Source organism: Erpetoichthys calabaricus, chromosome 6, assembly GCF_900747795.2.
Source record: "Erpetoichthys calabaricus chromosome 6, fErpCal1.3, whole genome shotgun sequence".
Classification (NCBI taxonomy): Eukaryota; Metazoa; Chordata; class Cladistia; order Polypteriformes; family Polypteridae; genus Erpetoichthys; species Erpetoichthys calabaricus.
Window position 1 is genome coordinate 182,482,135 of NC_041399.2, and position 14,544 is coordinate 182,496,678.

The 14,544-nt window shown below is 37.4% G+C and overlaps 1 protein-coding gene across 1 annotated transcript in view; it reads right to left on the reverse strand.

Moving 5' to 3' along the window:
* The window catches only part of dpp6a (dipeptidyl-peptidase 6a), a 935,015-nt gene that overhangs the window by 15,879 nt on the left and 904,592 nt on the right, over positions 1 to 14,544 (reverse strand). The window contains exons 21-22 of the mRNA XM_028804164.2: positions 12,563 to 12,617; positions 1,933 to 2,032 (exon numbers count right to left, since the gene is read on the reverse strand). Of these exons, the coding sequence (XP_028659997.2) occupies positions 1,933 to 2,032; positions 12,563 to 12,617 (155 nt within the window). The remainder of the gene's footprint in view (positions 1 to 1,932; positions 2,033 to 12,562; positions 12,618 to 14,544) is intronic.

A 14,544-nucleotide genomic window follows, 5' to 3' on the forward strand; every position in this document is an offset into this window, starting at 1 on the left:
ATTTAATGGTGTATAACAATACAATCTGAAAACCTCCAAGTCTGTGAATACTTTTTATAAGCACTGTATGCGACATTTCCTTGGGCTGGTATTACTCTGCTTTAATTTTACTCAAAATGATTCAATAGCAGTAATAAACTTTATCAAAGTTAAAACTTTGTGAAATACTTTAGTGGGTATGCTTTTGCACTGCTTTATGACTTATTAGTCGATTTCAATGACATTTTCTGCACCATAGATGTCATATTTTTCTGCAGAGTTTTTGTTTTATTCTCTGAAAAATAATACTTTTCACAGAAGATCATATAGCAGTTTGCTGAGAGGTTGTAATGCAACAGATCATGGTGTTAATATCACTAGGCCTTATGTTAGGAAATGTAATGTCTTAACTAATTAAGCAGACCTAAACCTAAACTTTGTAATGAACAGAAAACAAAACCTAATCCCAAATTTCAATTTGAAATTACTCCAGTATATACTGTGACTAGTTGCCAGCCTGGTATGGTGGTTCCATGAGGTAGGTAAAGGAGCATTAAGTACAGTTTAAGTACCCTGGTAATTTCCTTTTAATACCTTGGGGATGATTACTTGTGAGATACTAAGAAGATGATGGGACATTTCTGGGAGCTGAAAAGTGCTTCCCCATAACCTAAGATGGCAACAGAGTTGAAGTTCTATAGAAAAGGGCTTTGATTCCTTAATAGATGGGACTCAGGAGAGCAAGGAGACCTGGGGCCACCTTTGGGCACTTTGAGAGGAAGAACACAGGACTTTCTGAGGAACGCTCTGGGGGTTGCTTTGAAGGTACTTGAAAAAGGATGTATAAAGCAGTTCCTTGACCAGAAAAAACCTGAGAGTGACAATGGCTGTTTGCAAGGAAGGTGGTATGGCCAGGTATCTTGCTAGAGAGATTACAGGAATTAAGGAGGTGAATAGGAAGAGTTTGAGGTGCTCGTGCACTCTGTTGTGTGCTCCCCATTTATCCCCTCTTAATCATCATGTTTAATAGAATCTTCATTTGATAAACACACTGATTTGGCAATATGTGAAAAATGGGAAAGGGTGGCACACAGGACCCCATTATATTACCTGAAATTGAAATAATTTTAAGTAGTAAATCATTCATCCATCCATCCATTTTCCAACCCGCTGAATCCGAACACAGGGTCACGGGGGTCTGCTGGAGCCAATCCCAGCCAACACAGGGCACAAGGCAGGAACCAATCCTGGGCAGGGTGCCAATCCACCGCAGGACACACACAAACACACCCACACACCAAGCACACACTAGGGCCAATTTAGAATCGCCAATCCACCTAACCTGCATGTCTTTGAACCATGGGAGGAAACCGGAGCGCCCGGAGGAAACCCACACAGACACGGGGAGAACATGCAAACTCCACGCAGGGAGGACCCGGGAAGCGAACCCAGGTCTCCAGGTCTCCCAACTGCGAGGTAGCAGCGCTACCCAGTGTGCCACCGTGCCGCCCAGTAGTAAATCATGACATTGGAATTTCAAATTATAATGTACTATATACAAAATTACTGGAAGACCTGCAACCACATATAAAAATAATAATTATACTGTTATACTAATTACGGTATCACTTTTCAATGATATTTCATAAAATTTTGATGAAAACCAAAATATACTGAAATGCCATCAATGCAATAATTCATGCATACAGTGCTAAGTTCTGAAAATTTCATTTACAAGTACAAAAATAACACACAAGGGATTTTTTTCTTTAATTTTCTACAAAGCTGACATCGTCATAAGTGGCTGTTAGTGATTTAATTAAAAGCAGATGCTCAGCTCTTCTCCACTGTTATTATTTTTCATGCCTCATTGACTTCGTACTTTCATTTTTTTTCTTTAGAGAGGCACGATAGCTGGTCATGGTTGGTTGATTAGATTTGAATCGAACTTACCATAAAGTTTAAAGTCTGTGATGGGGGAAAGTGCTGCTCCACATTTTAGAGGTGAACCTTCTGCAGTTAGTAAAAGAGTTGATAAATAACCACCATATACCTGAAATTACAGCAAAAATAACGTTATCAGCATACACATATGATTACATGAAATGTATGTATGTATGCATGTAAACACTGTCACGCGTGTGTGCGCATAGGGGACAGCTTAAGGGCTCTGGTGATGGTAATTCAAAGCCATACTAACACATATTCTATTTCTCCTCTACAGACCTAGAAGACTGAAGACTTTGACATTGATGACATTACTTCTGGTGTTTGTCCACCTGGACTAGCCTCTTTCTACCAGAAGAACTTAAAATTGAAGAAATGACATCTTTAGTCAGTCAAGAATTGGACTTGCTTCTGAAAAGATGTTTCTTGCCAAAAAAAACCATTTGTACAACATGTTTTTTTGCATTAATTATACGGGGTTTGCCTGTGAGTGCCCCATAAGTTTATGTGTCTCTGTCTCCCCATCCTATAAGATATATATATATATATATATATATATATATATATATATATATACACATGCATACATACACTATATATAGCTAAGTGTTTTCTGTCTGTCATGCAAAAACTCTTGAAGCTTGAGACAGAGTATAACAGTCAAGTGGAGAACTTTGTTTGTTGGTGCAGAAAGAACTGTATGCAACATAATGCAAGCAAAACCAGGGAACTGGCTATTGAATTTCGCCATACCAAAGACCCTCTATATCCAATTACAATTCAAGGAGTGGATATAGGGGTGGCGTACTCCTATGCTTACTTGGGGGTCCACATCAATGACAGGTTAAACTGGTCTCTTATTACAGACAAACTATACAGTATAAGGAAGCCAGCTCTTTTTTTCTCAGAAGACTACATTCCTCTAATGTTGGTAGTGACAACTTTTGCATCTTCTACAATTCTGTGATGATCAGTGCAATTTTCTACACTGTGGTGTGCTGTGCTAGTAACATCACTTCAAGAGAGGCCCACCGAATCATCAAGCTAATTGTAAAGGCATGCTCAGCTTTGAGATGCTGCCTGGACACCCTGGAGGTAGAAGCGAAAGACAGAATTAAAATAACACTTGCCATTATGAACAATGTTACACATCCTCTCCCTGACACACTAACACTGAGGACTTTCAGCCAACTAATTATTCAGCAGGAGTGTGTCAAGAAACACTATGGGGGCTCCTCTATACCAACATCAATACACCTGCATATCTATCTATCTATCTATCTATCTATCTATCTATCTATCTATCTATCTATCTATCTATCTATCTATCTATCTATCTATCTATCTATCTATCTATCTATCTATCTATCTATCTATCTATCTATCTATCTATCTATCTATCTATCTATCGTGATGGATAGCTGGCGGTTCAGTCTGGCCAGGACATCCATGAAAGAAAAGAATGGAGAAAGGCAGCCTTTTCAGGGCACTGCATCCCCCGGGACGTTAGGTGGCAGCTCCCCTGGATGGCAACGGTTCCCCGGATTCCCTCAAAGCATCCTGGGACATGGAGTCCGTTTTCTCTGCCCTGTTGGGTGCCATGGGTGACACCAGTGGGAGCTCACAAAGAACCTGGGGACTACTACAGTTACAACAACCCGGAAGTACTTCAGAGTCACGAGGACGGAAGCCTGCAGTACTTCCGGGCTACTGGAGCAAGGATGATGTGGCGTTGAACCCGGGGAGAAACACTTCCAGGTTATGGACTATTTAAAGGACTGGTGAAGACCCAGCAGAGAGAGCTGGAGTTGGGAGGTTGGGTGACTAAGCTGCTGGGAGTGGAGGATTGATTTATTGTATTGATTATTGGAGAATTGTGGAGTGTGTGGTGCTTGGTGCACTTATTGAAGAAATTATTAAAGATTCTTCTTGGTGCTTTTTACAAGTGTGTTTTGGACGTCTATCTGGTGGGTTTTACGGGGCAACAGTGCCTCTAGCGTCCACACTATCTATCTAGTCCACTATTTTTGTATTGGCAAAAAATTATTCTAGATTGAAGGCATGGTCTGAATAAAATCAGTGCGAACAAATAGTGCATGCAGGTTGTCACCTTCTTAGTACCAAAATGTGCTCCTCATGTCAACTTGGCTGGACATCTGACCCTCTCTAGTAGGACTTAAGCAGAGCCTTGGTCCTTAGAACATATAACATCTCTTTTCACACTATATCTCATCTCATTATTCTGTTCTTCTACATGATTTCAACCATGTTTTATTATTATACAGAAGCCTACTTGCCTCCACTAGATATGGCATTCTTAACCTCCAGTCTCCCCACATACCACAATTAGAAATCATGATTACTGAAATTAAACATTAATGAAATCCTGAGGAAGATGGTAAGTGCCCAGCTGGGTGACAATAGGCACATTACCTCAAAAATGTTGTCTAAATGGATACCTTCTTATCATCTATTTAGGAATCTTTGCAGGCAGATTTGATCTTGAATAAGCTTTCTAACCCCAGAGCTGTGCCCTTACTGTAAATAATTTACTAACTCATTTATGCCAGCCATTTATTTAATATGATTACCATGCTGCCTTATGCAAAGACATGATTTATGAAGAAGTCCTCTCTGATTTGCTCCTCTGCCACATTTACTTCCATCCATTATCTCTAAGTCTGAAAAGTTATGCAAAATTTAAAGCATTAAGTCGTTTTATGATAATGAAATAGGTGACACTTATCTCATGAAAATTCAATTTACTGCTTTGGAAACCTACAAATGGTAGCTTACATATTGTTAGCTCCAAATAATGCTAAAATTGATCATGTTGTGGACTCAAAATGATACAGGCAACCTTCCAAACTGAACTGACAAATGAAAACGTGTAAAATGCACACATACAGCACTAGAATCTCTAACCAAAATGATAGAAAGACGGGAATTTACTAATGGTTTTATCTCTCTGATGCTGATATTGTAAAATCTGTTGCTGACATTGTAAAGATTATCAGCTGCACAGTGTTACTTGTATGTACTGAAGTAGATCACAATGTTTAATCAACCCCCCTCTGTGCCCTTAATTATGCCCTAGGAGATGCAACTGATAGAAATAGCTCCTGTGTAATTTTATATAAGCAATGACACTGAAAGAGCGTCCTCATTCTTAGATAATGAAATCCATTCATTAGATTTCACAAACTTCTTTATCATGAGCAGGACCACAGGACAAAAGAACCTATTTCAGCTAAAATGTAGGAAATTGCTGGAAAAATTTCAAAGCACTCATGAATAAGAAATGTAATATTTGCAATTAAATTGATCGAGCAAGCCTTTGAGGTGAGGAATTAAAACTTGCATGAAAATGTAAGGGCATGCCTCAGTCCAGCCTCATGCACAACACCAAAAGCTTTAAGTTAACAGGATGCTATATAATGGGAAGTACACAACTTCCATACAAGTCCTTAAATTTAAAGTGCACATTTATTGTCCTGTTCCACTGCCTGTTTTGAAAGAAATTAAGTTTTTTTTTATTTCACTAACCAGCAATCTTTTCTGTTTAAAAATGAAAAAGTAAGACCAGCTCTTCACATTCACAGAATCAGAGCAAAGGCACAGTAACTTAATAATAATAAGTTTTGTTGGTTGGTTAAAAACAGACAGGGTGTCACGTTATCTCACTTTTTATATTTATCAGGATATGCATTCAACTTTATGATTTAATAGTCTATTTGAGAATAGCCAAAGTATTTGTCAAAGAGAGGTAATAGCAAATATTTTTAATTATTCTATTGTTGCGCATGTGGACCAACTTCACTTAAGGTATGTGGTACCACCCCGGGATGAGAGGGGATGCTGTCACTTACAGTCTTACTTCCTTTTTCCCTGGCAGCCTCGAGAAACCACATCTTGAGGGCAACAGAGACAAAGAAGCCCCACCCCTTCCAGTCAGTCCGGAAAAAAGGAGACCGGAAGTTGGTGTCTCATTTGGACCTGACACTGAAGGAGAGAGAGTCTTTGTGAACACAATGTGGCCAATTGACAAAGTGGCTTGTCAATATAGCACCATTGAGGGCATATTTTCATTTGAAGGTTTTCTTTTCATCATTTAACCCGCTCCACTGTCTCTTGTCTTATGTGCACCTTCAGTGCCTTTCTTCTGTATTTGCTTGTATGACTGCCTATTAACCGCCGCTTCTTTTCTCAAGCGTGTTCCCATAAAGCCTCCTTCTCGGACTCTGCCATTATTTTTGAGGCACCTTTCTTACCTCCTGCTCGGTTTTCTACTTGCTGTCTTTGAAGGTGACTCTCTCATCATGCCTCATACATTTTTACTCCTTCTTGTGCATCTCAGACTTGCACTTCCTCTTTCATCGCATCATCAAAACCAAACTGACCAATCAGATTACCCAGGGACAGGACACACAGACCTTAGTGTTTTAATAAATAGTAGATAGTAGTAGCTGCTCACCCCTTATGTGCAATTGTTTCCAGGCTTCTACCTTAAATATACTTCCCTTTATTGTACACTGACATTTGTGTGTATGTGAGTAGCAACTTAACCAAAATAATTCTTCTGTTCCAGTTCTATCAGTGTCTGAGAATACAGATGATAGCCTTTACCTGTTAATGTAAGGTATGCCCATTAGTCTTGTGATGCTTGTTTCTGCACAGTTTCCAGTGCTGCTTTTTTAATAGCATGGTGACTAAAATCTTACTAAGTTCTAAAGATTTATTCTTAATATGTTTGCATTCGGGTTGTATATAAAAAATACTGTATTTAATACAAATAAAGGCAACGTAATTTTTTTCCAGGCTCCACGTCATATTTTTGTAAATTAAGCTTTCAAAAAAATATGTGTTAATCTTGCTGCCTCTCTATCCAAAATGCTGCATTAATTAAATATTCCCTTAATCTGATAATTAAAAGTGGCTGGGTTGCAAGGCAAGAAAGCAGGGACCGTACAAGTAGTTTAATTCCTTGATTTACTGTTCTACAGAATATCTCCATTGAAAAATGTTAAAGAAATTAGGAATGAGATATTGAAAGCATGTACATAAACGGGGCATTAAAAGAGCTAAACAAGGTTTTAAAAACGTTTTTAATAAGGCCATGCATTCCAATTCTGGATTCCACAAGATTGCTGACACAGTATTGTATATACTAACACTGGTAGATCTTTACAATCCACAGAACACAAACACACACTCTCAGAAGCAACACAGCAGCATAGTCAATCACTGACAAAGTATAAATAAAAAACAGCAGTCCACAAGGACACTTAAGAACCCATGTCAGCATCATATGGAAGGTAAATACAATTAATGTTAAACTTTCCATAAGTGAATCATAAATATATATTACAAATATATATTATAATAAAACTGACACATTCTGATAAATTTGCTCAGTATTTAAGCTAATTGTCCTTCTTAGCAGTGGTAGGAGTTTTGGAGGAGGTGTTGCAGCATTCTGTTAAAGTGGATTTCTGTTTCTTTTGTTATACTATTATTTTGTTAATTATCAAGCATTAAAAAAACAGTTGTGGTGACCGTTCTAAAAAAAATTACAAAAGAAATGAAACATAACCTACTTAAATATATATATTTCAGCATCCTGAAATTTGATATAGTATACATGCACAGGTATTAAAGTATCAAAGTCATGGATTGTGCCCTAACTTTCCAGGCTCCTCTTTTCTATTAGTAGTGCTAAATTAGTTAGGAATTTAACTTTTTCAGTGAAGAACAGTTTTATAAATGGAGCTTTTAGGTAGGACTGCCAGGTCATTGCTCCAGGAACCTTGGCTAAAAGTCCTGTCGGGAGATTGCATGTTTCCACTGTGTTCATGTGTGTTTTTTTTTACATTTGATATGGTTTAACTCACACATTGAAAAGACATGCAGGTTAATTGACAGCTCTATACTTGCCACGTGTGAACGAGTGTGTGTGTATTTGTGTCTTCTGATGGACAGATGCTCTGCTCAGGAAGGGTTACTACTTGAGCCTGATCTTACAAGGGTAGGCTATCGCACGTCTCCTCAGTCATGGTATTGGAGAGGGGGGATGTACTGCATGTTAATAAGCACATACAAGTAAGAATTTCACTGTACTGCATAAAAGTGACAATAATAATCCTATAGACCTACAACTTAAAACTATAACAAGCATATAATTGGATTAGAACTACAGGTTCAATTTTTGCTTCTGACACCCTGTGTACATTGGATTCCCACAGTATTCAGATCCCTTCAATTTCTGCACGCTTTACTGTGTTGCCCATCTTTACTGTGTTGTCCATCAATCTACTTTTACTAACCCATAATAACAAAGTGAAAACATGTTTTCTGAAAAGTTTGCAAATTTATTAAAAGTTAAAAACTGAAATCTCTTGTTTATATAAATATTTGGACCATTAATTCAGGATTTTGGAGAAGCTGCTTTGACAGCAATTATAGCTTTGAGTCTTTTTTGGTAAGACTTTATAAGCTTTCCAAATCCGTATTTGGGCAGTTTATCCCATTTTTACTGGATGATCCTGTCGAGCACTGTTAGATTGGATGAGGAGCTTCTGTTATCTGTCATCTTCAGGTTTCTCCATAAATGTTCTATGGGCTTTGGCTGGGCCACTCCAACACAGCCAGAGACTTGTACCAAAACAACTCCAGCATAGTTGTTAGGCATTGGGTCATTGTCTGAAAGATGAACCGTTGCCCCATCTGAAGCTGTGTGCACTCTAGAGCAGGTTTTCTTCAAGGACCTCTCTGTATTTGGCTGCATTCATCTTTCTCTCCATTCTGACCAGTCTCTCTTTACTCCTGCCCCTGAGAGGCACCCCCAAAACATGATGTAGCCACCATGTTGCTTCACTGTAGAAATGGTGTTAGGCAGGTGATGAACAGTGCCTGGACTTTGCCAGATATAGTGCTTTGAGTTCTGCCCAAAGAGTTCAATTTTTGTTTTATCAGACCAGATAATCTTTTTTCCTAATGCTCTCAGAATCCTAAAAACTGTCATATGAATTTTACAATAGTGGCTTCCATCTAGCCACTCTACTATAAACACATGATTGACAGGGTGCTGCTGAGGTGGTCATCCTTCCAACAGGTTCTACCATCTCAGCAAAGGACTTCTAAAGCTCTGTTAGGGTGATGACTGGGGTCTTGGTCACTTCTTTTAACCCAGTCAACTCTAGGAAGAGTTCTATGTTTTCAGATTTCTTCCATTACAGAATTATTGAGGCTACAAGAACATTCAAAATTTTAGAAATGGTGTTCTGCCCTGATCTATGCCTCACCACAGCTTTATTGCGCATGTATACTGAGAGTTCATTGGACATCATATTTTGATTTTTGTCCTGACATGCTGTGTAAATTGTCAGACTTTATATACACAGGCACACACATGCCTTTCTAAACAATGTCCAGTCAATTCATTTTGACACAGGTAGACTCCAATCAAGTTCTAGACACTTCTCAAGAACAATTAAAGCAAACAGGATATAACCTGACCAAAATTTGGAATGCCACAGCAAAGTGATTTTGACTAAATTTGCAAACCTTTCTGAAATCATGTTTTCTCCTTGCCATTATGGGTTATTGAGTATAAATTTGTGGGAAAAAATGGCAAATGTATTAATTTAAAGATAAATCTACAAGGGTGAAGAAATTAAAGGCATCTGAAAACTTTCTGAATCCACTGTAGTTAATCTCTTAATTTGGCTGTGCTCCAAATATAAAAATTGTATATAACCAATCAAATATGGCAATAATAAAAACTGGTTTAGACAATGAAAGGACAGATTACTTCAGTACATAAACAAATGAACTTCTGGAAGGAGTGGTAAATGTGAATGGCTTTTCCCTGTCTCTATATTTTTCTCTAACTCAACTATATAATGGAATCTTACGTGAAGTACAAAGTTCACAGAACCATTTAAATTTGGATTCTGAAAGAAGTTTGTCTATTTAAAGAAGTGGGGATATTTTAAGGCAGTGTTACTCAACCCCTGGATAGGTCATAAGTCACAATTGCTGGGTCACGAGTGGCTCATGATGTGTCTCCAGCTGAAGTTAAAACAAAAAGGCAGTTTCAGCAACTGAGTAGCTCATGCATTCCCCAATGCTTTATCATTGTAAATGCTACACCAAGGAGGACCAACTGGCTCACCCCCCACCTGCTCTTATATATTATATTCATTTATCATCGCACATGTTACTCCAAGGGGAATCACCGTTATCACTCCTGCCCTTTCTTCATTATTATATTCCATTTAGCATTGCACTTATTACTCCAAGGGGAAACCTCTTTATGTTTTTAAAGTTTATGACACCCTACCACATCGCTGTGTTTTAAATTTTTAAACATTACAGGATACTACCTGGGGTTATCATTGATCAAAAGCTGATAAAACTGGGTCCTGAAATCAAAATATTTGAAAACCATTGTTTGAAGGGATGTCAGAGTGCACACTGTTGAGCATAAGTATTAAGAATTTCACAAACAGCAGAATATAATTCTCAAGAATAACAATATAAGATCAATTTATACATTTTTAATTTTTAAGGTACCTCCATGATCCTCACATTACATAATGAAAAGTCTGTTTACAATTTCAAATTGGGTTTACATGTCAAACTTTAATGTAATTGAAACTGTTAGACTAGGAGTATATTCTGGAAACTGAAAAGACTGCTATCAAACACTATTGGGCACTTTTGAAAGAAAATTGTATAGCAGTATTGCAACTTAATGGACTCCATTTCCCAACTGCCCTGTGGGTATTGCCCTGATTGGATGTCTGCAATGGGTGCAGGGGCTGCTGGGAACAAGAAGTTTCAGTGGGAACTTTAAAAGGAAGCCAGCTAAACAGAGAAGGAAGCACCGTTGTTTGTTTGTCAGCGCTGTTGACATTTTCCTGTGTGGATATTACGTGGTTGTCCTGCATTACTGTTGTATTGGATTCAAGTTTTGTCTTGTGTCCTTCTGCATCATCTTTGTCGGAGGGAGCAGTACCACACATCTCATCCAAAAACGCTTCAGAGATGGTATAATAGACTTTATATTCACCTCTACAGTTCACTGGATCTGCCACCCCACCCCCCCCCAGCTTCATTTGCATCTGTTATATGGGATTGATTCATGGATATTGTAGTGGGTGTTTGTTGTTAGGTGTTTATTGTTGTGTGTTGTACTTGTGATCGTCGTAGGGGAAGGGGAGGGTTATCTGATTATTTGTTGTTAAAATTTACTTTCCATTTAATATATTATGCAGTCATTTATTGGATTTATTGGATTTCGTGTCTCGGTTTGTGACTGAGTGTGGGTCATGCCAAGGCTGTTCCTGGAATCCCCACGAAAAAAATAAACAAAATCATCATCCCTTCGTCGGTGTTTATCTGAGCAACACCAGACCACTAATGTTATACTGATCTTAATAATATTATCAATAATAATGAACATCAAAAAAATCAGTTCTTTACAGTATGCAAACAGAGTACTGTAACCATAATAAAAATAACACTGTACTTGAGAATATATTACTTTGCAAATACGATTTGTTCTTTGTAGTATACAAGAATACAAGAATGTTTGACTATAGAGCTCATTTTGTCGATTTTAAAGTAATATACAAGTTTGTTCTTATTAAGCCTAAAGGCAAAACAGACTTTCATTTTTAGACAGCAAAGTTTGAACTCAGCTGAAATGAACTGTGTGTGGTGCAAAGTTATTGCACTGCCTTTGCGTTTTCATTTTTCAAATCTCAGGTTCAGTCACCATCTGTGTCAAACTGCATTGCATTGAATGGCCACTCCCAATGAGAAACATTTAATGAGACATCAGATTAAACATTTTTCTCAGCTATCACTACAAGCCACATGGGGTGAGCAACATATAAAAAATATATCAGTTTTGGGTGATGTATTCCTTTAATCACTGTGACCCTATATTAGACCAAGGTTCAGGAAAGGTTGGGCAGCTGACATGAACTGAATGATAAGCAAATTTGGTAATCATTTTTTACAAAGGCTAATCACCTAAAGAGATAGGAATTTCAGACTGTAAATGATCTTTAACTTTGCTTGTATTACTTCTTTTCCCAACCGATATAATGAATTTCTAATTTTATAGGTAGTAATGGTTCAAATTTCCATTGTTTTGTAGAATTTTAGATATGACTGTACAAATTTTAGGATGATAATGAGTCACAGGTGTGAAACTTTTTCTTTTATGTGGTCAGAAACTTGTTTTAGAAATTTGTCTTTTTTAATAAATAATTCTCCTATAGTATACAGAAAATTCTAATAATCCTTAAACCAAAGAGAATACACATACTCCTACAGCGTCATCTGTGTTACAATAAATGGATAAGAAACACCTGTTGCTGAGTGCTCTAAAACGGCACCAATGAAGAGCATATTTATTTAATCCAAGATGACATCTACATGTCCAAATTAAACCTGATTAGGAGACTTGTTGCTGTGAAGATCGGCACCTTTCCAGTAATAAGTCTGCCAAGCCATTTATTATCAAGTTTAAATAGAACATTAACACAAATGACAGAAGAGAGATATTTCAGTTCTCTATATGTGTAGCTCAATAAAAATGAGTAAATTATATTAAATAGCTTACCTCACCAAAAACACCCATTCTGGTTCTGTCAATGAAAGGCTCTTTTGCTATGTAACTGCAAAAATAAAATAAATACATAAATACATTAAATATATACCAAAATGTGAATAATATCTTTACCCGGAACCAAAAGTAAATACATAAAAAAATAAATGAATTGCAATGACTTGTAGTCTCATCCTCTGTTGGTTTCAGCCTTCCATCATTTGCTATTATGATGGAACCCTGTACTGGACAAAGTAGTATCAGAGAATATGTGAATGAAATGCACACTTTTATAAGGAACAAGCACTCAGTTCAAAAAATTCATCAGCTTCCCATTCACCTGGTGCTTCCAGTATGCGATTTGCCATTTTAACAATTCTATACTGGCAACACTGGGCAATAGGCAGGGGACCAGTTCCGGACAGAGAGCCAGTTCATCCTTGAGCACATTTATGCACAGAGACACACTAAGCCAACTCTGAGTTGCCAATCAGGCTTATATTTGGAATGTGGGAGAAAAATCAAGTCCCCAAAGGATAGCCTCCATGAACCTGGAGAGAAAATAAAAACTCCACACAATCAGTAAGACTGTGATATGGAGCCAGGCCGGCCCTTTGGATCTGTGAAAAACAGCACTAATAACCATGCCACCCTTCTCGAAATTTCCTGAATTGTTCAAATATTTAAATATGTCAGTCTTTCCACTTAGCTTGCATCTTTTAATCCAGGAACACTGTAATTCTTGAAACTATTCTGTGGACTTTCTAACAGGTGTGGTTGTTCATGTAGATTATCTTGCTGTAAATAATTACTAATCTATTAAGAGTGTCCAGAATACCTTTATTTCAGTTAAAACTCTATCATTCATTTCCAGTTTTAATTAGTTCCAAATTCAGTCAATGGATGTTATCTAGGACACGCTGTAAGTTTCAGTCACTAAATACTGCAGCACAACCCAGATAGACTTTCCATACATGCCTTCCGTGTTCTACAGAGAGATCTGTTAAAAGCTCAGTCCCTAGACATTAAATTTTCATTTTGAGAACATTAAAGTTTATCCAAAAACCCAAGTGCATTTTATAAAGTTTTGAATCTTAATCGTGTGTCCTCCAAATGTTATTATTTTCTGTATTAAACACTTAACATACACATATTAGCTTAATAATAAAAAGCACCATCTGATGACTGCTATGTGGGTGGCAAACTGGGGGAGGAAGACAAAAGACACAGGGACATTAAAGAACATTGAGAATAATTATGGGTCTCATAGGCATGAATTAGTCAGAGGAGATGTTCTATACTTAATCTTTTTTATCTTAGTATAAAAAGTAACAAGGGAAAGAAAACTTGGTAAATTTGTGATTGCACAGAATAAAAAGGGTGACTAAAATTAAATAAAAACATCAGTGAATGTCAATACTAATATTCTTTAAAGCCCCTGCCTTCATATTTATAATTGAAGGTCTAAAGTGGGAATGTATGAAGGCAGAGAAGATGGAGATTCTGCTCTTAAACAGCTATTATGATTACGCTAGAATTTTATTATTATTGCATTGTAGTGGATGCCTCAACCTCTGGACACTGAAGGACTAATGGAGGGGAGGCTTTCTTAAGGTATCTGGGTTAGGAAGAGGTAGAATGGCTTTACAGCATACCAAATATATTCTTTTACATTTGGTATACAGGCAGACTATGACTTTCTTGGGGTCACACAGCAGTTGGGACTGAACTGCCAACCGCGCTGGCTGTTCAAATTAAATTGTGTGTGTTTATTGTACAGCCTAGTGAGATTTACAGTGTTGTCTTTATGTGCAAGTTATCTAAAAAGGCTGCTGCAGTTACTGACATAAAATAGACATGAGTAAAGAAAACTGTTCTGTGCAGAATCATTGTGAAGCTTTGACCAGGATGTTCCTTCATACAGTATTAAATTACCTTTAATTGCACTGTGTTTCACGATTCATTTGTTACTTTAATCAGGGCTTAAGGGTATAATT